At 40.4% G+C, this 24,484-nt stretch overlaps 1 protein-coding gene across 3 annotated transcripts in view; it reads right to left on the reverse strand.

Annotated features, from left to right (window-relative positions):
* LOC102520808 (dystrophin) overlaps nucleotides 1-24,484 on the reverse strand; it is a 387,492-nt gene that overhangs the window by 19,244 nt on the left and 343,764 nt on the right. For all 3 annotated transcript variants that reach the window (XM_032475799.1, XM_032475798.1, XM_032475801.1), the window contains 3 exons: nucleotides 14,138-14,339; nucleotides 11,891-11,976; nucleotides 9,606-9,763 (listed from right to left, as the gene is read on the reverse strand). In XM_032475799.1, the coding sequence (XP_032331690.1) occupies nucleotides 9,606-9,763; nucleotides 11,891-11,976; nucleotides 14,138-14,339 (446 nt within the window). The remainder of the gene's footprint in view (nucleotides 1-9,605; nucleotides 9,764-11,890; nucleotides 11,977-14,137; nucleotides 14,340-24,484) is intronic.

Here is a 24,484-nt window from a genome sequence, read left to right on the forward strand (position 1 = left end):
GTTTTTTCACATCTTGTTCTTAGTCTGTGCTACTTCTAGTCAGAGAACAGCTGGTCTCGTGTGGAAGGCCACACTGTATATACAAGACTGTTTTCTGTACCTTGTATCTCTGCTACAAGCACTGCTACCTAGAAGATCAGGTAAGACTTGGCTGATAAGGACCAAGCTGTGAAATAAATACAGTAATCCATATCCCCTTCTGCCTTTTCCATGTGTAACATTTAGCATACAATCAAAGAAACCTGGGGGGGGATAAGCAGCTCTTGAGATAATCTGTTTAACCTCATGTTACAGATGAAAAAAGGCTCAAAGAGGTTAAGGAAACAGCTCAAGATTATCTATTATTTTAATACTAAAATATGTATGCTTAAAGTAGTCTTAAAAAGGGTGGACCAAAATGATTTCCTATGGGAACACACAAGCTGATCTCCAAAATCTTTTGAATCTTTTACTTGTCTGCGTTAGAGGCTCTCATACGTAAACAAGGCCTACTTGAGACAAAGCCCAGGTACCAACTCTTGAACTGAATTCTAAGCTGGAGAGCTACATGAAGATACAAGTGAATACTCAAAAAGCACTGTGCTAAGTGCATACTCGCATCTCCCTTGATTGCCTCCTTTCCCCCTTCTTTTTGACATTACATGTCCTCCTTCCTACTGCTAGATGCTACGGCATATATGAGCTACATGGACTGAGAGGTGCAAGGTTAATAGAAATTGAGGTTGCAAAAAGAGGGGAAAAAAGACACAGAAAAGCCTATGAGATTCTCAATCCTCATTAGCACATAGCTCACGTTACACGATTTGGTCCCACAAAAGAGCTGGTTAATATGAAAATGTATTTCTCAGATATATGTTTACATTACTAAGGGGGAAAAGGGCTGTCAATTCTATGCACTGGCGTTTTCAGCAATGTCATGGCAAAAATAGTATCCGAAGGCAGCTTGACCAGGAGAAGTCCAATTCTTTGTACATGCAAAATCACCCTAGATGTCTATGGTGATACACACACACAACAAAAGAGAGAAAGAGGGAAAGCGGGAGCTCTTCTTTATAGAAGAAAACCAGGTAATATATGCAGAAAGGATGGTAGAACTGGAAAATCACCAATCTAATAGCTAAATTAGAAAAGAATCATCAATGGAGACTAAAACCATAGGGTGAAAGCCTGTTGAGGAACAGGATGTTCATAAGTGCTCAAAATATCACAAAAGTGACTTTCTAATTACAAAGGGAAAAGGGTACTTTTACAGTGGAGATATCTGACTGACACCACCTTAACGTTCTTAGTATTACCAGTAAGAACCAAGTGTTATTTTGTCCCCCCACATGTGACGTAGTAGGAAAGGACACAACAGCGCCTTTGTCTTCCTCTTGCTAAAAACAAACAAACAAAAAATCATCCGGAATCTAATCGTGAAGAAACTCAGAAAAATCCAGAATATGGGACATTCTTCAAGAGAGCTGCCTGGACTCCTCAAAAATGTCAATGTTATGAATGTAAAAACAAAACAAAAAAATGCTGGGAGACTGTTCAGATTAAGTGTATGTAGAGACTTGACAAGCCAGTGAGAGACAAAGACCTTGACTGGAATCATGGGAGAAAAAAGCCAGAAATAAGGAACATTCTGAAGCAACGGTAACATTTCAATGTGGACTACATGCTGGATGATACCACTGAAATGATGTTTTTATGTGTAGCGACAGGATGTAGTTATGCAGGAGGAAGTCCTTTCAAAAAAGATGTATGGTGAAGTGTTTAGGGTTTATGTTTTACGGTGTAATGTCCTTTTACTTTTAAACGGTAAAGGGGAGAAACATGTTTGTGTATGTGGATTCAAGTGAAGACATCACGAAATGTAAATGGGGCAAAATGCTAAGCAGGGTTGGACACACGAGACGTGTGCTTGTTAATCATATCATCTTTTCAACTTTTCTTTACACTTGAAATTTTTTCCAAATAAAATGCTGGTTGGAAACTGTGATAACTGTGAAAAGGGAGGGGGAAATGCCATTGATGTCAATGGTATAAAATGTGAAAAACTCTAGGATTAGTTTTCTGACAAAATGCAAACCTAACACCCAACTGATTTCCTGTTCTTAGCGTCGTTGTTCCTAAAGCATCCTCTAGTACACTCTGCTGAGATGTGCTTCGCCCAGATACCTGACTATGGGTTTTCAGCCATAAAAACGAGTTTAAGCAGCTCCACGTTTACAGAAAATTTTAAAATAATGATTGAGAGGTCAAGAGTTGTGTTGGCGAGACAAGAAGAAGTAAAAGGCTCCCCATCACTGCTGTCTTGGGTAGAAATCAAGTATTTTATTTAAAGTTCTGAAGATAATGAGCAGGTTGGAGGCCAGTAGTCACTGCTCTAAAGATTAATCAGGACTCTGAATCACCCATTAAAGATAAAATAAGCCCAAACAATAATATACAGTGATTATCCACTCTTCATTTACATGTTCAAGGACAACTGTCCTGACCTCAGGCTCTCCACTCCACCTGACTAATAAACCAATTAACATCATGGCTCCAGGGAACAGCAGCACAATTTAAAAATCTATGCAAATCTGTAAGTACACTCAATGTTATTAATTTATGCTAGAGAGAGTTCTTATTTTACAGAAAACTTTCCCATATGCATGGTGAAGCACATATATCTGCCTGTAGATATCATGGAACATTTTTCTCGAGTATGTATCAGGACACATTATGCTAAAGTACAAGCTTTAACATTAACTCTTCCACAACAGCCTCCAACAATCATTTAAAATCCAGTTCAGGAAAAGGTAAACATATAGGAACAGAATATGGAGGAGTGGTTTCCAGAGACTGGGAGCAGGCGTGATGACCACAAAACAAGAGGGAATTTTAGGGGTGATGAAAATGTCTTGATTATAGTCGTGGTGACAACTATATACATTCGTCTAAACTCAGAGAAATGAACACCAGAACAAATTTTACTGTATATATTTTAAAATGTAGCTTAAAAAAAAGCAAATTAGAAAAAGATTTTAGCTAGTTTATCAAATGCTCCCCCCAAACCCAAAGTAAACGAACAAATGAACAAAAAATCTTTAGCTATTAGAGTATCAAGACACACAAAGGACTCTGGATAAACAAGTAAGGGTAACCCAGGAAGACATTTTGCACTTCCTTTCATCTTAAATAAATCTTTGTAGAAAGAACTTTCTATTTTAAAAAATCCAACTTATGAGCCAGTGACAAACATGGGGGAAAAAAAGAAAACGGTGAATGTTGAACTCATGTTTCCTTGTTTCCATGAGCTTCTGGGGTAAGTATCAACGTGAAATTGAAGTAATGGCGAATCGATGAAAGGGAGTCCGGGATATTCTTCCATGGCTCCCCTAAAATATGTTTTCTTCATTAGCACTTCTGTCTCAGCTTAGGGAAGGGAAGGGAAGAGAGGAAGGAAGGACGGAAGGAAGGAAGGAAACTTTGGTCCTAACAAAGAATACTGCTTTAGAAGACTGAGGAGGGGAAACGGGAAGACGTGATTTTCCTTTGCAATACGTATACTATGAATGAAACAGGATTCAACTACAACACAAACCTATCTTTAAAATGCTGGTGAAGAAAATATCCATCACTCCAGACTGAGAAAGTTAACCACAGAAGCCACGGCCACAGCTTATAGTAAAGAAGAAAAAATCGACAATTGAAAACCAATAGTCAACTCAAGACAATGCTGATAATACTCTGATGAAAGGCCCTTTCCTAAAAATTTGTAGGAATTCTGTCCATGAGCAGGCCCAGTAGGAGCCTGGTGATACCACCTCTACTTAGACACACCAAGTCCTAAATAACTTACATCGTAGTCACTAGCAATTACCCATCAGTCCAAAGGGGTATAAAAAGAATGTCTATGGGACCAAAGGGACCATATTTTGATTAGTGAACAAACAGCCAAAGGAAATCTAAGCAAAATGGAATTTTTAGGAGTTATTTTAAGCATGGAAAATATAAAATGTTATCAATTGGCATGGGGAATGCTGTCAAACGGATTAAGAAGTGTCTTGGCATGGTATCTTACCACCATCTCAAGAGTGTCTACAATCTAATCTATAGATGCTTGGTTACAGATAAAAGGAATTGTTAGTCTTGGTGGGCTATCCTCATGTTTAAATACACTATAGATAATGGTAGCTAATGCCCAGTGAGTACCTACTATGTGCCCACCACTCTAAGTGCCCTGCCTCTACTAGCTCAGTCCAAGAACTTAGGGGCCAAGAAGGTCAAGAAAGGAATTCAAGGTCACACACTCGGCAAAGAGCAGAGCTGGGATTTGAGCCTGAGTAATTAGCTTCAAGGGTGTATGTGCTTAGCCATTCTGCCACTTCACATGTCCTGGAATGATTTTTTACTTACACACACACACACACGCGCATGCTTTCCACAGTTGAGGTTATAATTTATCCTCATTTCTATATCATTCTATATTACAACAACTGTGCATAGATGATATTCATTTTTGTCATATGAATATAAAAATTCAGAAGACAGATGAAAAAGCAACTTACTCATTTTGAATGCATGAATACAACAGGAGGCAGAAAACAGATGTAAAATAAAAAGATTTTGACATGCAAGCTCTTGTAGGTGAAGCATGTTGAATATAAAGTTGGTATACTTGATTCTATCTAAACAATAAAGTCTTTAAAATGTTTACAGAAGAAAATAGTACAAAGACTATTGGGGGAGGGCCAGGGGGAGCACTTTGAAGGGCATAGCCAAACACCAATTTACAGATACTTGACTTCTCTGGAGTCAATTAAAAGCGTTTTTTTTTTTTAAACTGAAAACCTAAAAGGAAATATTATTCGATTTCATTTGAAGGTAGACTAGACACCTGAAAGTGGGATTAGAGTATTTTAAATAAAGATCATGGTGTGTGTGTGTGTACGTGTGTTGGGGTAGGGATAAGAGTGTTCAGTTACCCACATCATCCTATTATAACCTAAAATTCATATAAGGGATCATCTTAACACTTTCTCAGTTCAGTCTAGTATTTGAACTGCTTCAAGCCATCTACTTCTACTCAGATGGTTTAGCAGAAGGAAATACTGGCTTAGAACATAGGGAACTTGGGCCTGATGTCTCGTTCTGACATGAATATAACTGCAGAATGTAGAATATATTCATCCTGCCTCTCTAGGTTTCAGTTTTCTCATCTGAAAAAGGAGACATGTGGACGAACTCCAGGGTTCCTTTGGGCAGTCTGTGTGACTCATGGCCAGGGCAGACCTGGCCTTACTTGAGGTCATAAGGATTAATCTACTCCGTCAACAGGGATGGTTGCATGGAATATGAAAGCAGATCAATCCGATGATGCACTAATTGTAGCTGTATTTCCAAAACAAACTAATTTCAAATCTTTACTTCTACGAATACTCAAAAGAGTCAATTTCCCAGTAACTGTGCTGACTCCAGTATGCGTCCAACGTAGAAACATACCCTGTCGCCTCACTTAGTAGCAATGAAGACACCACTGTCAAACCCATACATTTATAGTAAATTTTCCCCTTTAAAATCCACAGATATGACTTCCTTTACCGGCTTAATGGATAATTCCTTGAAGGGCCTATCCTGATTTTTAGTAGGCAAAGCATCTTATTTAGACTTGGCGATTTCCTTTTCTCTTTTACAAAAGTTTTTGGGTTTTTCCCCCCTATTTTTTTGAAGGGGGGAGATAACCAGGTTTATTTATTTATGTATTTTTTAATGGAGGTACTGGGGATTGAACTCAGGACCTTGTGCATGCTAAGCACATGCTCTACCACTGAGCTATTCCCCCCATTTTTTTCTTAATGTGATAAGACACACATACCATAAAATTTACTATCTTAACCATTTTAAGTGGACAATTCACTGGTATTATGTATATACATATTGTTGTGTGACCATCACCACCACCCATCTCCAGGACGGAGGGATACGGGCCAAGGAAACCTTCAAAAAGATCACCCCGCGAGCACTGCACATGAAAACACCGCTGTCCTCTTGTCCCTGCCAGGCCCTTGTCTGAATCAGAAGCTGACATTTTTCTAACTGCACCAGCTTGAAAAGACAACAAAGGAAATAAAAAGACTATAGTCTGAAGTCAACTTCTCCTTCTGTGATGCAGGGAATGCATTTGTCAGAGAAACAAGCACTGTCCCGCCGTGCGTTTCCTCGGGTTGCTAGAAAGAGCAGTCTTTGAGCACAGCTTGCTGAAGGAACTAGCCCGGCCCCGTTCCCAAGGTCTTACACTTCAAACAGAGGGCAGAGGGCATTTTCAGTCCTGTTATCTTTCCCTACAGCAAACATCAAATTTTCATGCACATTGCAGTTTCCGAATGGCAAGGTGACGGCCAGGGCTCCTGGCTGAGGAACAGCCCGCCAGGGCCAAGATGCCAACTCTGAAGGAAGCATTCGCAATGGATCTGTTCAAGCAGACTGCCAATTACTAGCAGGTGGAGAGGGGCCCCAAATCTAGGCAATATAAACTTCGCCTGGCTCTGTACCTACACAAGGTGCACGTCCTTCTAGCCACATTCAATTTACCAATACGCGACCTCTTAAAATGAGGATTCCTCTTCTCCTCATCTCTCCTATGTTCCCTGTTTTGTTATGGCATCTCGTAATCTAGCAGAGACTCAGAAAAAATTCCTGTTGCTTCAGCTTGGGAAGCTGAAGAGCATTAGTATCAAAAAGTACATATTTGGGGATGAGGAGGTAAATGGGCTTGGGGACACTGACTAAGAGTCAAATTCTTCCACCAGCTGACAAACTGCAGGGGAACGGATAAATTCTCCATCTACTGAAACAACAATAAAAACAAAGCCCCCCAAGTCTGTCCATTTTATTCATCTCAAAGAAAACTATGTGAACAAAGGTAAAATGTTATCATCAGTAGCAATAGTAACAATATCATTTACAACCATGGCCAGTACAAATGGTAGGGAGAAGCTATTTCATGGTAGTGAAAGCAAACTGTGGGCAGTTATAGAAACAGATGGGAAAGGTCTGAGAGTTAAACAGAGAGAGCAGTAAGACCAATGAAAGTGACCAGGGTGTGGTTTTAGAGAAATGTATTCATTGGGGGAAATCCATCAAGATATTAACAGTGGTAGTAACAGGTTTTTTTTGTCTACTATTTTGTATTTTCCAAATTTTCTTCTTTGAACATTTAGAGTTAGAAGAAAAATTAGTAAAGTACTAATTTTTTTAAGGGAAAGAAACTGCTTCCAGGCCTTCTCATCACTTGTAATAATTTACACAAGTGTACAAGTGGCAATGAAACAGAATCAAACCAAAGATGTTGGATTTCCCCCATTCTCAGCATAAACCTTTCCGAGAGCTTGGAGACTGGCTAGCTAGGATGCATTCAATCACTATGTGATGGAGTGGTGGCCTGAGTTCAAAGTTCTGGTGCTGAGAAGAGAGTATGCTGCTACCGGGACAGGGAAGTAGTGGAACAAGGGGCAGGAAGTGAATGAAAAACGCAGACACTCCCGCTCCCCCTCCCCAAGGATGCAACAGGCTCCTGATAGTGGGATGGCACTAGGGAAAGTGGAGTTTCTGCTCAACAGTCCCTTGTCCCGACAGCTGCTTGAGTTCAAGAGAGCCAGAGACTAGAGCTTCCCATCACAAAAAAGGAAATGATAATGATGTGACTGAGGTGCTATTGCTACAATGGCAATCATATTACAATATATAAATGTATCACATCAACATGTCATACACCTTAAATTTACACAATGTTGATGTCAGATATATTTCAATGGAAAGAGAGAGAGTGCAGTGAGGGTGGCGGTGGCTGCTGGTGTTGGCAGCAGCATGGTCAGTAAGTACCATGGGGGGATGGGACAATGGCTCCAGCAGCCCTGAGTCCAGTCCACCTGGCTCTGAGGCAGGAACTGTCCCTGAACAGACATGGCTGTTGGAAGATCTGTGTTCTGACCCTTACTCTCAACCCATCACAGGACACACACAGCTGTGTGTGGGTATGTATATATGAACACGTGTGTGTTTCATAACTAGGATGCAAAAAGTTACTGAAACTTGACTGAAGAGAAAAGAACGCTTAGGGGAAGAAAATTAAGCCACTGCAAGTTGTTTCAGAACTGGATTTTAGAAAAAAAAAAAAAAACCAGAATGAATCTGGACTATTTGTGGCCATTAATATTCATTGTATGGGAGTTACTTGTGTCAACATTCTGGAGTAGAAATATTAATGCAGCAACACACAAGACAAAACTCAGAGGGAGTGATAGTCTATTCATGTTTCGGGAGATTTGAGTACGAGGTTAAAAATGTATTTATTTCTCCACATCTGTTTTACTTTTGCAGCTAATTTGCCATAATTTTGTCAAACCAACCCCTAGTATATCCAACCCTATATAAGCAGCCTTATTATGTGTGTATATATATTCAATCTGCCCAATTAACTATTAAACAAATGCTCAAACTGCTTGAAATTTCTAAACATTGACAATGTTCTACCCAGGAGCCCTTCTAGAGTTTTATTGTAGTCTGTGGTCAGACTACATACAGGTCTAACCCAGTTATCTGTACACCTAGTTCTACTGATGATGAGATTAGAATGGACTGAAACCCCAGATAACAAAAATAGTTCCTAGAATTTAGAAAACAACAGAACAACACTGCGAAAAACGTGACACTGCAAACACCTCACTCCTTCAGTGCTAGTGGGATTATAAATAGAGACAATTTTGATAAAAAGCCATCTCGTAATACGTATCCGAAGCCAGAAAACTGCTTATATCTTTTCATCTGGTAATCCCATTCCAGAGAATTTATCCTAAAGGGAAAAACTTGAATCAAAGTAAAGAGCTAACTGCCTAAAGATGTTCACTGCAGTGTTACCTACCTTGCCAAAAAAGAGAAACAACCTAAATGTCAGTCAGTGGAATGCTTAGGTATCTGGGAGGAAGAGGATGTTTCTGGGGACACTGATTATGGTGTGGAAAAGGCAATGGGGCAGAAAACCAAAGAGAATGGGTAGGAGTGTGCTGAGCTGGTGAAGGACACTAGCAGACAGTACAAACCTCTGACCTGGTTGTAAGCCTATGGGAAGTCACCATCCAGGCCTTGGAATAGTAGAGGAATGTCAAAGCTACAAAAGGAAAACTTTTAGAAAAACGATAGCTGTGTCAGCTATTTACCAACAGACATTGAAAAGAAGGCGAAAATACATAATTAGACAGAATTAGGTTAGGGACAAAAACTGAGACTAAGAGACTCACCTAGGAAGGTCATTTTCTTATTTACAAAGGATTTCCATGGCCGGAGATTTATTTCCTCTTTTGCTAAACCACTGCAGATGCCCTTCCCTCCCAGCAACTTAGTAACTGTGGGGTTCTGGCTGCAGATGGAGATTTCTTTCCCTTCCTTTGCACTGTCCTCTCCCCTGAAATCCACAGTTTCAGAAGCCATTGCCTACAGACGTTTCAAATATCAAAAATTCCCTACCTACCTGCCTATAGGAGAGCTACAAAGAGAAACTAAAGTTCTGTGGTTTTTAAATTAATTTCTAAAATACGAAAGAACAAATACGCTACTTAAGACGGTGAATAACTTACAAATTGGAAGCAGCTCCTGACACTTGGCTCAATGTTACTGCCCCCAAAGGATGCAACTTCACCCAGCTGTCTTGGGATCTGGATAGAATCATGCAGAAGGAGGCCCAGTCTGCGCTGGTCACAAAATCCCGTTGAACTGGCCACTTGCTTGAAAAGGTCTACAAAAGGAAGACGAGAATTGCAATGATCAAAAAGCAGGACCAAGTAGATGCTGGCAGAACCTAACGACCAACTCAACTCCAGTACCAATTCTCAAGAACAGCCAACATTTCCACAGAGAAGCTACTTCTACTGTACACTAATCTGGACATTTATTATTTGGGGGGATCAAGTTAATCATCACTGTGTATATACGAAGTGTGACAGATTTTAAATAAACTGTAGCCCTGCAAGAAATGAGTTTATATACAGTTTTGACACATGAATTTTTCCTAAGCGAGAACATAATCATTTGGAAAATATATATAGGATGTGACCACTATCATGCAATAAATGTTTTAGCATTAAGAATCACAGTACTGGCCCAAGGCTCTATCCCCTGTGGACATCAGATTCAAAAATGTTCCAAAATCGGGGCTTCTTTATGAAGTCATACAATTATTTTCTCCTATGTGTTCCCACAGGATGCTGTACGTATTTGTAATTAGCTCAAATCACTTTACAGTGCCACTGATTTAATATGTGTCTGTCTTTGGGGCTGAAGATTGATATCCCCTTGAGGGCAGGGACCATCTCTTTGTCACCTGTGAGCCAGAAACATGTAGAGTGGAAGAGTTGCATTTGGAGGACTGCGGGTGCCCAATATATGTGGATTCACAGAAGGTATGACTATACCAAACACCTGCAACATATGGTTTGTTCTCAGAAGTAAAATTAGTTTAATCCTACCTTGCATTCAAATAGAAGTTGCCAAAAAACTAAATCCAAGAAAGCTTAGCCTACTCAAGAGCACACTTTCATCTCTCAGAAATGAAATGTTTTAACGAGATACTGAAGACGCCAATAAGAACAGTGAGATCTCATACACAGCCTTTCCTCATCTCTCCAAAACACACACATAATTTCAAAATTATGAATTCTCTTCAAATATCCCAGTTTGAAGTTAACATTTTTGTTTTGCAAACCTCAAACATGTTCCCTCTTAGTAGTTATTTGACACACAGGCTGGAAGCGTCCTTGAGGAACCAATTTGGTACCACGATGCGCTGGAACCATACCATTGGCAACGTTAGCGTAAAAGCTAACCTATAACAAGTAACTACAGCATTTAAAGGAGGAAAACCTGCAGAAATATTCTATTTTATCCCCAAATACAGTTTTAAATGGTTAACAAAAGCTGTTCCGTTATTTTTCCTTGGGTTCTTAGGATGAGAAAACTCAGTGGAAACTACATAAAAGTGAGAGCTAAAAGAGCTTGTGTATTTTGTGGTTTACTCCTAGGGGGGAAATGAGCAGTAGGACACAGAGTGGCTTTGGAGGAATTCAATCTCTTTTATCTCCTGCCTGTGCTTAAGCTCAGCACATCTCCTCATCCCTGTGTGGCTAGGCCTTAAGGGAAAAGAGACGATAGACTAGGTTTGTTTAATCTTCCTACCGAAAAGACTTCTCACAAGCATTTAAAGGGGAGAAACAAGTACACTGCTTCACAATGGGAATGAATGGTTGCTTAGTAATCTCAACCATCCCTCTTCCAGCATTTGCTTTTAATTTAGATTTACAGTTTTCAGCAGAAGGGCCCAATGGCTAATCAAAAGGAAATTTTATAAGGTGATATTTACCTGGTAAGAAATGGCAAGCTATCTCTCAAATAATAAAATGTTAATCACATCACAGAAGTGGACATGTCAGTACAACTTGCAGTAAGATAATTATAAAATAAGCAATGTTTTTTGAACGTGAATGCCAGACAGTATTCTTTAAATAAGACTCCAAAGGCAAGGCAAGTGCACGGATTAAACCTTCACATTTATTTTTCTGACTTAGACAAAGGGGTTAGGAAATCAGACTTTATCCCTGAGGGACAAGTGTTTTATTCAGACACAGTCAATGTAATGTAAAATAATACTCGGACTCGAGAAGTTAATCCTCATTCTCTATTTAAATGCCTACAATTTAATTTCTGACAGGGAACGGCACAAACCAATTTTTATGACAGTCTAAAAGTAGTTCTACATCTTACATGAGGAACCTGCAGTCAAATAAGAACACTATGTCATTCCCCCTCTAGAACTGGGGTAATTAGCCAACATTAATAAAAGAATACAGAGTTAATATACATGACTTACATCTGTACTTGTCTTCCAAATGTGCTTTACACAGAGAAATGATGCCAGTTTTAAAAGACAGGACCCGGATCCGCCCCGTTCGTCCCCTATTATGAATAAACAAACCAGAAAACAGTTACTGCCATTTTACTAAACAGTAAACACATCTTAGTTAAGAAAAAAAAATTGGATATGGGAACTCTATTGACCGCTGTTTTATTAAGACAATTAAGAACATTCCTGAGTTCATTATCTGTTTGGCTGATGACCTAGAATGCGATGGAAAGTTTACCAACTCAACCAATTAACCAAGTTTTCAGTTCTTAAAAGCCCTTACTTGAATGGTGAGAATTTCTCTACATTAAATAAGAAAAAATATCCTTCTATTCATCTATGGAGAGCCACCTAGGTTTATGTCAGTAAGTGGAAGAATTACTACCATGTACTAAGAAATTATCTACTTTGGTTATTGAAGGCAAAAAATTACCAACAACTAACTGCTCTGCCCTCTTCAACACTCATTTAGATTTTCATCAGATTGACCCTTATTGAGAAGAAAATTAATTACTTCAGGCTGCATGACACAATATAAAATATGAACATTTATCTCCATAAGAAAAGTGATACAATCTATTAGAAAGCACTCAAATAGATGACCTTAAAAAGTAATTTAAAAATAACCTATTGCTAGGGCAATGTTTTAACACACGTATGCTTTCAGTTTACATATAAAGCATTCCACATGACAAATCTATTAACAAGTTCATTATATCCATGGCAAACAAGTTAAAAGAATGAAAAGTTTTCCATTTTGTAGAAAACGTCTTTTGAGAATTTTCAGCTTTTTATTTTGTTATGAAAAGCAACTGAACCTCGTATGTCGGTTAAAAAAAAGTCCGTAGAATAATTGCAAAGGATAGGTCCCAGTAGTTATTTTCGGTGAACAGCATGTTGAACTTTCAATTTACTGAATCCATTAGTCAAAGAGAAATCCTGGGTCCTAATACATTCACAAAAGTCCTATCATTGGAAGATTTTATCTTTCCCCCTCTTTGAAAAGGCAAATCAAAGTTTAGCAAATAAACTTTATACAGTAACTCAGGTCTTCAAGGAGTTAAAATTGCCTCCCAAATAATTTCCAGGCATGGAGGAGGGAAGTTATATACTCAGAATCCATTCACAGATCATCTACAAAGAAAATGGTGCCAAAATACATTTGAGGGAAGACCTGAATAGAAACCCTATCAAAGCAAATGGAAGTATAATCAATAATTAAAATTCAAACACGTTCAAGGGCTTGGTAAATAATGATCAGAATTCAATAGCCCAGTGACCTTGGAATTTAAAAAGCAACACCTTATCAAAATAACACAGAAAAAAAAAAGTGTACATTTTAATCCAGGAGGTGGTAGACATCTACAGCAAAGGAGAAGGCAAAACAGTTGCTGTGCAACTCCTTTCAGGAAACCTTCCCAGATTCCCAAACGTGGAATATGTTCTTGTTGACATGTGGAATCGGGCATTGAATAATTTTGAGGCCTAAGAATTCAGTCAAAATTAAGACCGATTCCTTCTGCTCCCTTCCTCAACTGCCTTCATTAAGCTCAAGACAATACCTGGGGAGCTTTCCCGTGTGCAATGCAGAAGAAATCAACAAGTAGTCTCTAAGAGAGGGATGAATGGAGGTGCCAAACTGAAACTTCGTAAATCCATGTATATATAAATAAATAAAAGCCTTCAGTTTGAGGGGCTTACTTTGCTGCTTTTAAAGGGCTTGTTTTTCTTTTTCGGGGTTTTTTTTTTCTTTTTTTTTTTTGGCTTATCAATTTACACTCTTCTGCAAAAATCTGCCAAGTATCATTATTCAGATCTGGTGACAGGTGTGTCAGCATCTCCAGGAGCACATCCATTTCTGCCGGAGAGAGGCAGCCACCCCCGGAGAGGCAAGAAATGAAAAGAACCAATGGCTACATGGTGACTCATTGTACTATTTGAAAAATGAGTATCTCAGGGTTTTGTTTGTTTTCCAGTCTGAGAGCAACCTACGTTCTAGCTTTTACCTCCTAGCTTATCAAAATATTTTCTCGTTCCATTAAGTGCAAAAATGATTAATCACAGGAACAGCATTAGGTCACACGGCTTCATGAAACTTTCATCTTGAGGACCATATTTCTAGACTGGAGCCCTGTTGTGATGCTAATTACACCAGCACCATTCTGTAAACTAAGCCTCCTGTGGCAGAGTCTGGAAAAAGCCTGCCATACGTACGTGTCATAAACATTCAGCAGCCAATTGAGACACATATCCACGCAGAGAGGGACGTTGACCAGATTGTTGTGCTCTTGCTCAAGGCGATCATAAATAGTCGTCAGACAATTAATGATCTGCAGGATGTCCATGGGCTGGTCATTTTGCTTGAGGTTGTGCTGGTCCAAGGCATCACATGCAGCTGACAGGCTCAAGAGATCCACTGCAAAAGCCGCAAAAAATCACAAATGATTCAAAGGGGAAAATGCTCCTTTCACTGTTTTTCTTTTGTAAATCCTGGTTGGGTTGTCTTGGACCTTTTCAGTAAACACCAAACCCAAACCCTACCCTCTTTTATTAAAGTGTTTTGTTTTCATCCCACAGCTCTAAGTTGGGTGAGTGTGATGAGTATTCAGGCTCCAAGGTTGTTCTCAAGGCTCACTGGCCTTGGGTAAAAAGATGTGGGCAGAGAGACAGTTCTCATTCCCATGGTGCTGGGAAATAACTGGGAGTTAAGGGGACCTGCAGTATTCCAAGGAAACAGAGTCATTTCCACCCGAATCAGAAGAAAACTATTTTACTAGAGGTTCCCAAAGAGTTTCCGACAATACTTTGTTATATTAGTATCAGAGAAGGTCAGTTTGATTAATCTGTATGGTTAGGGTTGTGTAAACTCTGTTTCCAGCTATGCATTTATAACCATTAAGGGTTTTTCTCCTTGAAAGATCAGTCGTCTCCTAATCTCTCTGCTACTTTAACGTGAGATAAAAAAACAATCAACTTCACGAAAATTTTCTATAGGCAAACCAAAGTAACTGCATAATGTATCCAGCTTTTAGAAGCAAGGCTCACTTATTTCTCCTTTCACCTTCAAGTTATATTCTACGACGTACTTTTCAAGTCCTCTAAGAACTTTGTAAGTCTGGTGTGGGGGGGGGGAGGTTGCCTTGATCTGAGGTGATATTTACTCATATGCTGAAAGACAAACATTTATCAAAAGTGAAATCTCAACCTTGTCCAACATCAGCAAATTGTAAGCATTACTCCCAAGTGTCACGGAGAGATGCTTTTCTCTAAAGCCAATTTATTAGCCAAATTGGAAATGCAACAACATTGCTTTTATAACACCTTATACATCTAAACTCTGGTTTGAATTCTCAGTCCTTTGAGATAAAGAATCAATAGTAATTAAGCAAATCTCTCACGCATCTAAGGGGAGGAGGCAACACAATTGTAAATGTAACTGCAGATAAACACGGCCATCTCCGTCAGTAAACAGCTTGCCCGACACTAAACAGATGCAAATTTAAGGCTTTAAGGCATTTTACTGGTTACTATTTGTAGTTAGTTCTAATTAAACGCTAAGGACAAAACCCAAAAATAGTGGTTAATACCCATGTAGGTTAATACCTATGTAGTGCATGTTTTTCTCTTTTAAAAAAGGGAAATAGTAGCCTTTGAAGTTTCCCTAGAAGCACGAAGGAGACCCGGTGGTGGGAGCAGGAGGTTTTGTTTTGTTTTTTTTCCCTTTGTCTTTCATCCCAGTGAGTAAAGCTCTGCGCTTCCAAGGGCCACTTTTCCTTCAATGCCCTGGCCCAGCACTCACCCTATCAAAGCCAAGCCCTGACTCCTTTTGCTTACAAATACTCCCAAGATAAAGAAATGACCTCTTCACATGGAAGCTGAGACTGTGTAAAGTGGCAGAAAGGAACGTAGCTTGATTTCAGAGGGAGGTAGGTAGGAAAAAGAATAAAGAATTGAAAAAAAAAAAAAAAAACAACAAACAATGCAAGCAGAGCAGGAGGCCGGGAAGGCTGAGCAGGGACTGTAAGGGAGACCAGAGAGGTGCAGAGACAAAAGACTCCCATTCCACTCTCCGTGTGCTCGATTCCCTCCGAGCACATCTGCAGGTGTAGGTAGTGAGAACATTTAGGAATGCAGCACGCAGGGGAAGGGTAATAGCCCAGTGGGAAAGCGCATGCTTAACATGCATGAGGTCCTGGGTTCAACCCGCAGTACTTCCATTAAAAAAAAAAAAAAAAAGAAATGCAGCAAACCATTTCCATGAGTAGGAGAGAGGAATGGATTCCCTCCAACTACCAATATTCTCAACATGTTTCTTTATATATTGAAGGAAGCTATGCGTGTTTTGAAGTTTTTCTATTATTTTCTTTTTTGGTACTCCGCCTTAATCATTACACATATTTTGCTTTATAGCCAAGGATGTAAGAACAAGTGAGAATTTTTAGACTCACTGTTGTATTAAGAGTCTAATTTCCCTGTGTGACGGAAATAACCAACAGCCAAACGGCACGAATTTCTTTTGATCGAGTCTACTCTTCTCTCTGTACAGGTAAATGGTAACACACAGAATAGGAAATTGGGAGCATAAATAGCTCCAGAGGGGAGCACAGCAATTGCTCGGAAATAGCAGGAGTAGGAGATGACATCGTTAGCAGAGAAATATTGTGCAGTGTGCTTTGCTAAAACTGGACATGCTTAAACAGAAGAACGATCCATCACATTAGACTGGAGAACACATTTCCCAAAACAAACATATCAAACAAAATCCCGCCTTCATGAAACAATTTTAAAAAGACTCCTTTTTAGATGTATATAACCGACACTATGGACTTGAAAAGAGGTGAGAAGATCGATCAGGACAATTTAATTGCCACACAAACATACACTTTACTGTTCAAAATGAGCATCTTAAAGAATATATTGAGATTTTTCGATGAAACAGTAAACAAAATGATTAGCTGTTTCTAGAAGCTTCAACAAGCAACCAGCAGACACAATTTCGTAAAATGATCCTTTTACCTCAAGCTAGGAATTTCCATTAGAGGAAAAATGTATCTCCTTGAGTGTACTCACTAGGGAATATATTTTAAAGCTATATAAAAACCTGAGTATGTTCTAATATACCCTCTATTCAAAGGTTATTTTGACAGTAGAGGATGCTGTAGGTTTTGACGCCACTGAAGAACAGGGACCACTGGGTGGTACCCCTCATGCATCGGGGCTGTGGGGGTACGAGAGGGTGGGGACTAGAGAAAAATGACCAGCTTTCCAGGACCCCTGTTGCTGTGCAGGAAAAGCAGAACATGAAGGAGACGGGGTGAAGTGGGGTGGGGGTGGGGCTGTCAAGCACAGGATCCCATTAGCGGTACCCAAGGTGCTGGTTGTGCCCGGTGAGCCTCTCGACATTCTAGGTTCAAATGCTAATTCTATCCTTTCTACACATACCACAAGTGAGGAGCTGAGGCAGGTTTTTTTTTTTTTTCCTTGTCTTTTACAGAATCCTAGTGAGAACCAGAAAGCACATTTAGAATAATTTTGCAGCTGGGAAAACTGAGACCGGGAAGGCAGAGACTTGCTCTCGGTATTATGGCGGGACACATGGAGGTACACGCTGAAAAGCAGAAAGGTGGGTGGCAGGAGTCCTTTAGAGAAAAAGAAAACCACTCGGCATTCTCTACTAGTGATAATACCGGGAGAAAAAAGCAGCAGCAAAAAGTTGTTTAGAGTAAGTCCGATGGTGCCCACAAAGCCTAGGGCTCATCCCACTAGTCAATCTGGATGCTCCGTGTTAACGTATAAACAGTTCTGTAAGATAATTAGTACAGACAGAGACAGGGGTGGGTGGGTAATGGTGGGATAACTGCTATGTGTCTGCTGACTTTTCTGCCCAGGCAGCAGGTGTCTGTGGGAAGAGGAGGCAGCTGTGGGTATAACATCATTCTATAGGCAGCTTACACTTCAGGCTGAAGCACTTTCCAAGCAAATCTTTGCCCACCAACAAAGTCAATGCACTTTGATGCAGCTATCTTTGCTGTGAGGGTTAATTCCAGAGGCTCTGAAGCTGGCATGAGATGTTTTGCCAAAACAGCTACACAATGGAAAGCCTTGATCAAAGCAATGAAAAGAAGTGACTCATTGTGTTGATGGGTAGCCACGGGTTACAGGTTATCACAATTGTTTACTACTAGCCAGTAACACTGGCCATTTTTACCTGCTCTCGGTGAGGACCACGGAAGCCACTGGGTTTGGGACTGGCTACTTAGGAAGAATATGCCCAGGTTACCAGCAGGCTGTAAGCAATCCTGGCTGAGACTTCCATTCGTGCTCCCTGGTTTCTAAAGTGGTGTGTGCTCACCTTGGTGGTTCTTGATCTAAGAGAGAAATTGTACCCTGGTATGGTCCTGATAGAGAGGGGGTGCTTGGAGCTTGTACTTGGCCTCTCCAGACCCTCTGCTGGGAAGCAGCCTGTGGTTGTGATGCATATTCTTATTTTAATGTTGTTGGTATACCGTAAGCTTTTCCTTTCTACAGTAGTAAACTGTCATTTGAGTTCTGTGAGTCCTCATCAGCTGTTGAGCTTAACTGTCACACCCCAGAGCAATTAGTGCCAGACTTGAGATTGTTTAGAAGACCCAAATTCATTCTTACCTGAAAATATGGGCAAGGCATTATTTGAAAAGGAAAACAGATGATTCTGATAAAAGGAATGGAAAGGAACCATTGATGCTGGCTGCCAACCTACCCTTGGTTTGAAGTAGCATAGGCTTTGAAACTTTCTGATGGAATCTGGAAACGGTGGAACCTAAACTCTAGGAGCTAAAAGAATGGATTTTAAGAGGACAGCAAGCTGATGGTAAGTCTGCTAAAAATTCAATTCCTTGGTTGCAGAGCAAAAACTCAAATTTAAGTTCAGAATCTCCTTCCATTGAGCGTCACCCTCTCTGGCCTGCAGGTGGAATTCCAAGAAAGGAACCTGGGCAACTAGCGCCTTTGATAAATGCGCTGCACCTGTGAGACCAATTAGGCTGAAAAAGATAATTCAAGTGGGGAACTTACAGGTGTTCCTATTTCACCACAATTTTCTTTTTCCATGCCATACTAGTAGTCCCTGGACTAGGACTACAATTAATCAAAGGCTGGTAACATCCTCAAACACAGTATGGCTCTCAGTTGGAAGGTAAGTGCAAGAATTCCGCAGGGATTGATGGAATGGATTCCCCCTTCCCCACACCTTGCCTAATTGGGGCTCAGTGTCACAAATGTTTTATTGCCTAGTGGACAGGATAACCCCATTTTTCTGTATGGAACCAATGTGACCCCTTATCAGAAATTGGGACAAGACTGAAGGGGACGCCCAGGCAGGTCTTGTCTTGCTATCAGGTAAACATGGACTAGTCCAGTGGCTGAACCCAGGGGACATACTTTGTGTTGAGGGAGAAAGTTTGGATTAAAATTTAACAGTAAGGAAGAAAGATAAGATTGTTACTGAAGGGAAGAAAGCCACCAAATGGGTGTTAAAAAGGGAAAATCTAACATAATGCTGGTGCCTAGAAAGAGGCTCAAAATAAGAGAATAAAATGCTCCCTTAGCTATGACTCAGATGCCCTTTTAAAGAGCCAAGAAGTGAGCAGGACAGCTGGCCAATCTATCAAACACACTGGGTGAAGAGATGGCAGTTCTGACTGTGACCATGACTCCATGAAGCAATATTAAAGTGGTTATGTCTTTTGGTGCTTGTTTCACAGCGTATATCTGCTATTAAGCACCTGTGTTGGAAAGTACCCTGTGGGAATATTTACCCAGTCATATCTGGAGAACACTGATGTATACTAATCTGAATGAACGAATGAACATTGTGTGGTCATTAGCTGTGATGATGAAGGATTACAAAAGGTATTGGGTATGTTACAGCAAGTTTACATGCTATATGCCTCATCTGTCATAACATTCTGTGTAAAAAAAAAAAAACATACTGTTTTGTTAGTGTGAGGAAAGCTACAAACCAGTGGCAGGACAATTGGGATGTTTGGATCACTGAGAAAAAATTCAATTTAATTTGGTGGGCCTAATTCCCTGAGATTGAAAAGCAAAACAATTTTTTTGTCACTCAGACATTCAGATTTATTGTTTACACTTGTTTTCTTTGTATTAAAGTTTCCACATAAAAGTCTGGATTAAGTTGCTAATATGGTTGTTACAACATGCATTTACTTTTCAGCGTTTTCAATTCCATTTTAAATGATCAAGTAGTTTGTAGTCTGTAAATCATAGGTGAAACCTTTTAAGATGTTTTGAGCATAGAAGTTTGACATGGACAGAATTTATGAGATGTGTTGTGTATAAATGGTAAGAATGGCATGCTAATGTTAAACATAGGAAGGGATAGAAAGGGACTGAAGGACCAAGAGATACCTATTATTCCAGAGGCACCTGAGTACGACAAGTATATTGTATACCAAATGTGCAACAGGCACTAATTATCCAGGATATGCTCAATACACACGAATACTTAATATTCATGAGGTCCTCTGCTCAAGAAACACAAAACCCATGGCCACTGATCCGGTTAATTGTCACACTGTTACTGTGGTCAGGTGCACTTGTCTCTGTGTCCTCAACAGAGCAAGTTTATGTTGTCATTGGCCTAAGGTCAAAAGCCAGAAATTGGACATGGGTGGTTACAGAAATTTCTCTGGCATACCCAAACCAGTTCATTTAGGAGTGACTACTATTCATATGATGTTAGCCTGGGAGACTCCACATTTTTGTTTCTCAATTTTATTTCCTACTTATAGTAAAGATGCTAGTACACACAACAGCAACAACATGTCCGCTGGACCAAAGAATGTTGAAATAAAAGAACCTTAGGAGAATTAGGAGCTGGGTGAGGACTACCTGGCCAGGAAGAATTTGCTTTCAATGAGAAAAGAGAAACTGATGGAAAAGACCTCCTAGTGCAAAAAGAACACGTGGAATCCAATTCGAGGAGGAAAGATAAGGACGGCAACAAGAAACGGAACCAATGATAAGCGGAAAGTGGAACCTACAAAGCGCTCCCTAACAGCTCCAGCACCATGACTGAGACCAACCCTTCTTTCCCTCAGTGTGCAACGCATGGGTATCGGCTACATTTTAAGCAGGACTACAGTGCTTCCCCTGGGAGGTGGAGAGATCCTATTATGGGACCCCTCTCTTTGGGTACCAACATCTGTCAAATCACGTAAGCAGAGAAATTTGTTTGGCTCTGTCCTCAAGGTATTTTGAATTCTGAAATAACAGAGACCTGGCCTCCAACCTATGTGAGGAATAATGTACGGTATACGGGAGAAGTAGGTTTTTGTGAGGAAGGGACAAAATAATTGCACTGGCCTCTCGGGTCTCCTTGTTGTGAGGTAGCCCGCAGAGCCTGACTTTAATGCTGCTGCCCTATTGTACCTTCTCCTGCAAGAGACTAGATTTGCAAGCCATGTTATCCTGAGTCCTGTGACTCTCCTTTAGCAACCAAGCCCTATGTAATGCCACCTTTAAGTGCCCTCTCAAAGGTGAGGTGCATTTACCAAGAAGGGAGCACCTTTTTAAACCTGGTTTCTCGCAGTAAGGATGAGTCTGGCTGTTGTGCCTCTATTCAGACAACTCACTCTAGGCTGTACAAAATCTCTCCATTGGTGATTTAGCTGCTGAACAGAAGCAAATAGTTCTATTTCTTGTTTGCAGAATATGTGTCACATTTATCAACTGCAGTATATTTAGCCCTATGGTTTGGGCTGTCTCCAACGCACCCCACACTAATAAACTAAATACATGTGCTTTGTTAAGTGCATTTTTATTTCTGCTCTTAGATGTTGGCTATATTTTTAATTTTAGAAGCCACAAACCTATAGGCTGTCATCGGAACTAGAGAAGGAGAAATAAAAAGCTAAGATTATCTTCTTCACAACTTTCACTGGGGTCTCAGCCACATGAACCAGCTTATAAATCCTTCTTACCCAGGTTTTCTCTTTGTCTCTGTCTTTCTGTGGAGTTTAATTTTCATTCACAATGCCTTGAAAGGCAGTATGGAGTCATGCAACATTAAACCGCTTACAAACTGGGGACATTACAGGCCAATGGTGATGCTCTAGACTTAAATAGTAAATTCTCTATAGTGGAGAAAAGTGAGGTATTCAGGTTTCTGCAATATTGAAGCTTTGATATGTGAAAAAAATAAGACCAAGTGCTTAATGGCGGTAGCACTGTGTACTTTCTAAGGCATCTGTAATTCAAACTCTTCACTGGCATCAGGAAATCACTGAGATAACATCATTAATTTTCATTATAGTAATAGTTAGCAGAAGCGACCTTCAGTTGGAAAAGCTGGCCAGGACAAGTTTTGTTTGCCTGTACCACAGACAATAGCTCTTTATCATGGCTTTGTAGGCATAGAATGACGAAAAGGCTGAAAGATAAACCTAAGCAAATCTAAAATTAAGAGGAAATGCTGAAATCATCTACTGAACAGTTAAGTAATGTGACCAGGCATGTTTTCAATAATAAAAGGATGGGTGAACTTTATATTCATACTACATGTGGAACCCTTCTACCGTTCTTGAGAATCTAGTACTTAATTTAGATAAATATACCCTAATTTTGCTGTGCCTAAACCTTTCAAATATGAGAAATATTTTTTTCAAATATGAGAAAAGTCATGCTTAGAAACGAAATGCTGAGAATTTCAAATCTGTTTAAAAGGAAATTCTACATTCCACATTCAGAGCTTAACTTTATTACCAGGTTATAACTGTTGATGGCCAAAATTTTTTATAATATCAAATTCCCCTGTTTTCCCAACATTTATTGGAAACTGTTACATAAATTGAAATAATAGACAATCAGATGCATATGTGAATACAAACAGTTTTTAAAAGGAGAACTGAATAATGCCTAAATCCAAGGCCAGAGAATCATTATGGAAAAGGTTTTTCAATCTAGTCTGCTTTGAGGCTTTTTCATAGTATAACCCAGAACAGCTGATTATCTCTTCTGAACCTCACAGGACTGTATACTACAGCCCTTTACAATAACCATCTCATAACTGCCCCTGTATCAGGGGAAGGCAGCAGCACGCCTAGGATGCGGCAGGTACAGAAGAAGAAAAAGAGGCAGAAGACTTTCTCCATCCAGCCCTCTGACTCTACCCCACCTCAAATTGCCTCTTTCCAGCTCTGGTACATTAAGAGGTCCCCAAGGAAATCCTAGGCCTGGGGAGCCCTTTAAAAACCACTTAGGCTTGGGAGCTACACAGCTGAAAAATGATAGCTTAAGACTATAAGCTATAAGGAAATGGAAGCCTAATTTACTCTCAATTCATGCATCCATTCCATGAAAACATATTAAGCCCTTCTCTGTGCCGGGCTTTGTGCTAAGCACTGGAGAGACCAAGATAAAGAGAGGAAGAGCCTACTCTCTCTTTCCAAATCATTTCACTTTCAGGCCATTTCTTCTCCATCTCCAGGTAAAAAACCGCACACCAGCAACACTCCTCGATTATCTTACTGCTAGGCTCTGCAGACCCCCTGGTCAGACGCCTCTATTCCCGAAGACTTGGCAGCCAGCGCTCACAGCCCTCCGCTCTTCCTCAGTTCTGGCCCCCAATTCTGGGTGATTTCAACATTGGCAAGGATGACTCGTGCATCACTCTAGCCTCTTGGTTCCTTAACTTCCTATTTCATCTCCATGGAAATTCACATCTAGTCCACCTCTGCCACCCACTCCAATGAGCATATCCTAGACCTAACCAGCTGAACTATTCCACTCCTGAAATAATAGTTGTCTCTGCTGCTCTCTGACCACAACTTCTCAGCCTTCCAGGCACTTCCACACAACCTCTTCCTCTACCTCCCTGAACAGTCAGCCTCCTGATCCCTCCACCGCCCCATTACCAGCTTCCACCTGCATTCATAGCTGCTCCTCCCCAACAAGGACTTGACAGACAGCGCTTGAACCAGTTAAGCACTCTTTTATCCAAATCCTCACTTCTCTTGCCCAGCTGGCCTCCGCCCACCTGAGAGAGAACCATCCAGCTCCTGACTGTTGAGGATGTCCAGAGAAATATCCCTGTGGACTGGTGCTGCGATCAAACACTCAGCAGACTCTGGGGTCCATAATGCTGCTTCTCGGGTTAGTGCTCTCCTTCTCCACAAAGGTAAGCCCAAACTTAACTTGATCATCTTCTGCTGTGAACTGCAGCACAGGAACTCTGCTCCACCTTCACACAAAACAGAGCCCTCTCCCTCCTTTCTCCCACCAGGTCTCCTTAGTTACCTGGCCCTGCCCAGATCGTTCCTCAGCCCCACTCATCACAGAGGAAGAGGGGTGTCCCTTCATTCTCTTAGATTACCTTCTCCTAGCCTCTGAAAACTCGTATTTTTTATTATCTCCTCTTGAGCCAACAATTTCAACTTTGTCCTCTCTCCTTCTCATATCCGTTTACATAGACTCAAGTGTCTCTCAACCTATATGCATGTACACTCCACTAACTCCTCAGCCCCTTCCAGCTAACTACCAACCATCCTTGCTCCCCCCCTC

The sequence above is a fragment of the Camelus ferus genome, chromosome X (assembly GCF_009834535.1).
Source record: "Camelus ferus isolate YT-003-E chromosome X, BCGSAC_Cfer_1.0, whole genome shotgun sequence".
NCBI lineage: Eukaryota > Metazoa > Chordata > Mammalia > Artiodactyla > Camelidae > Camelus > Camelus ferus.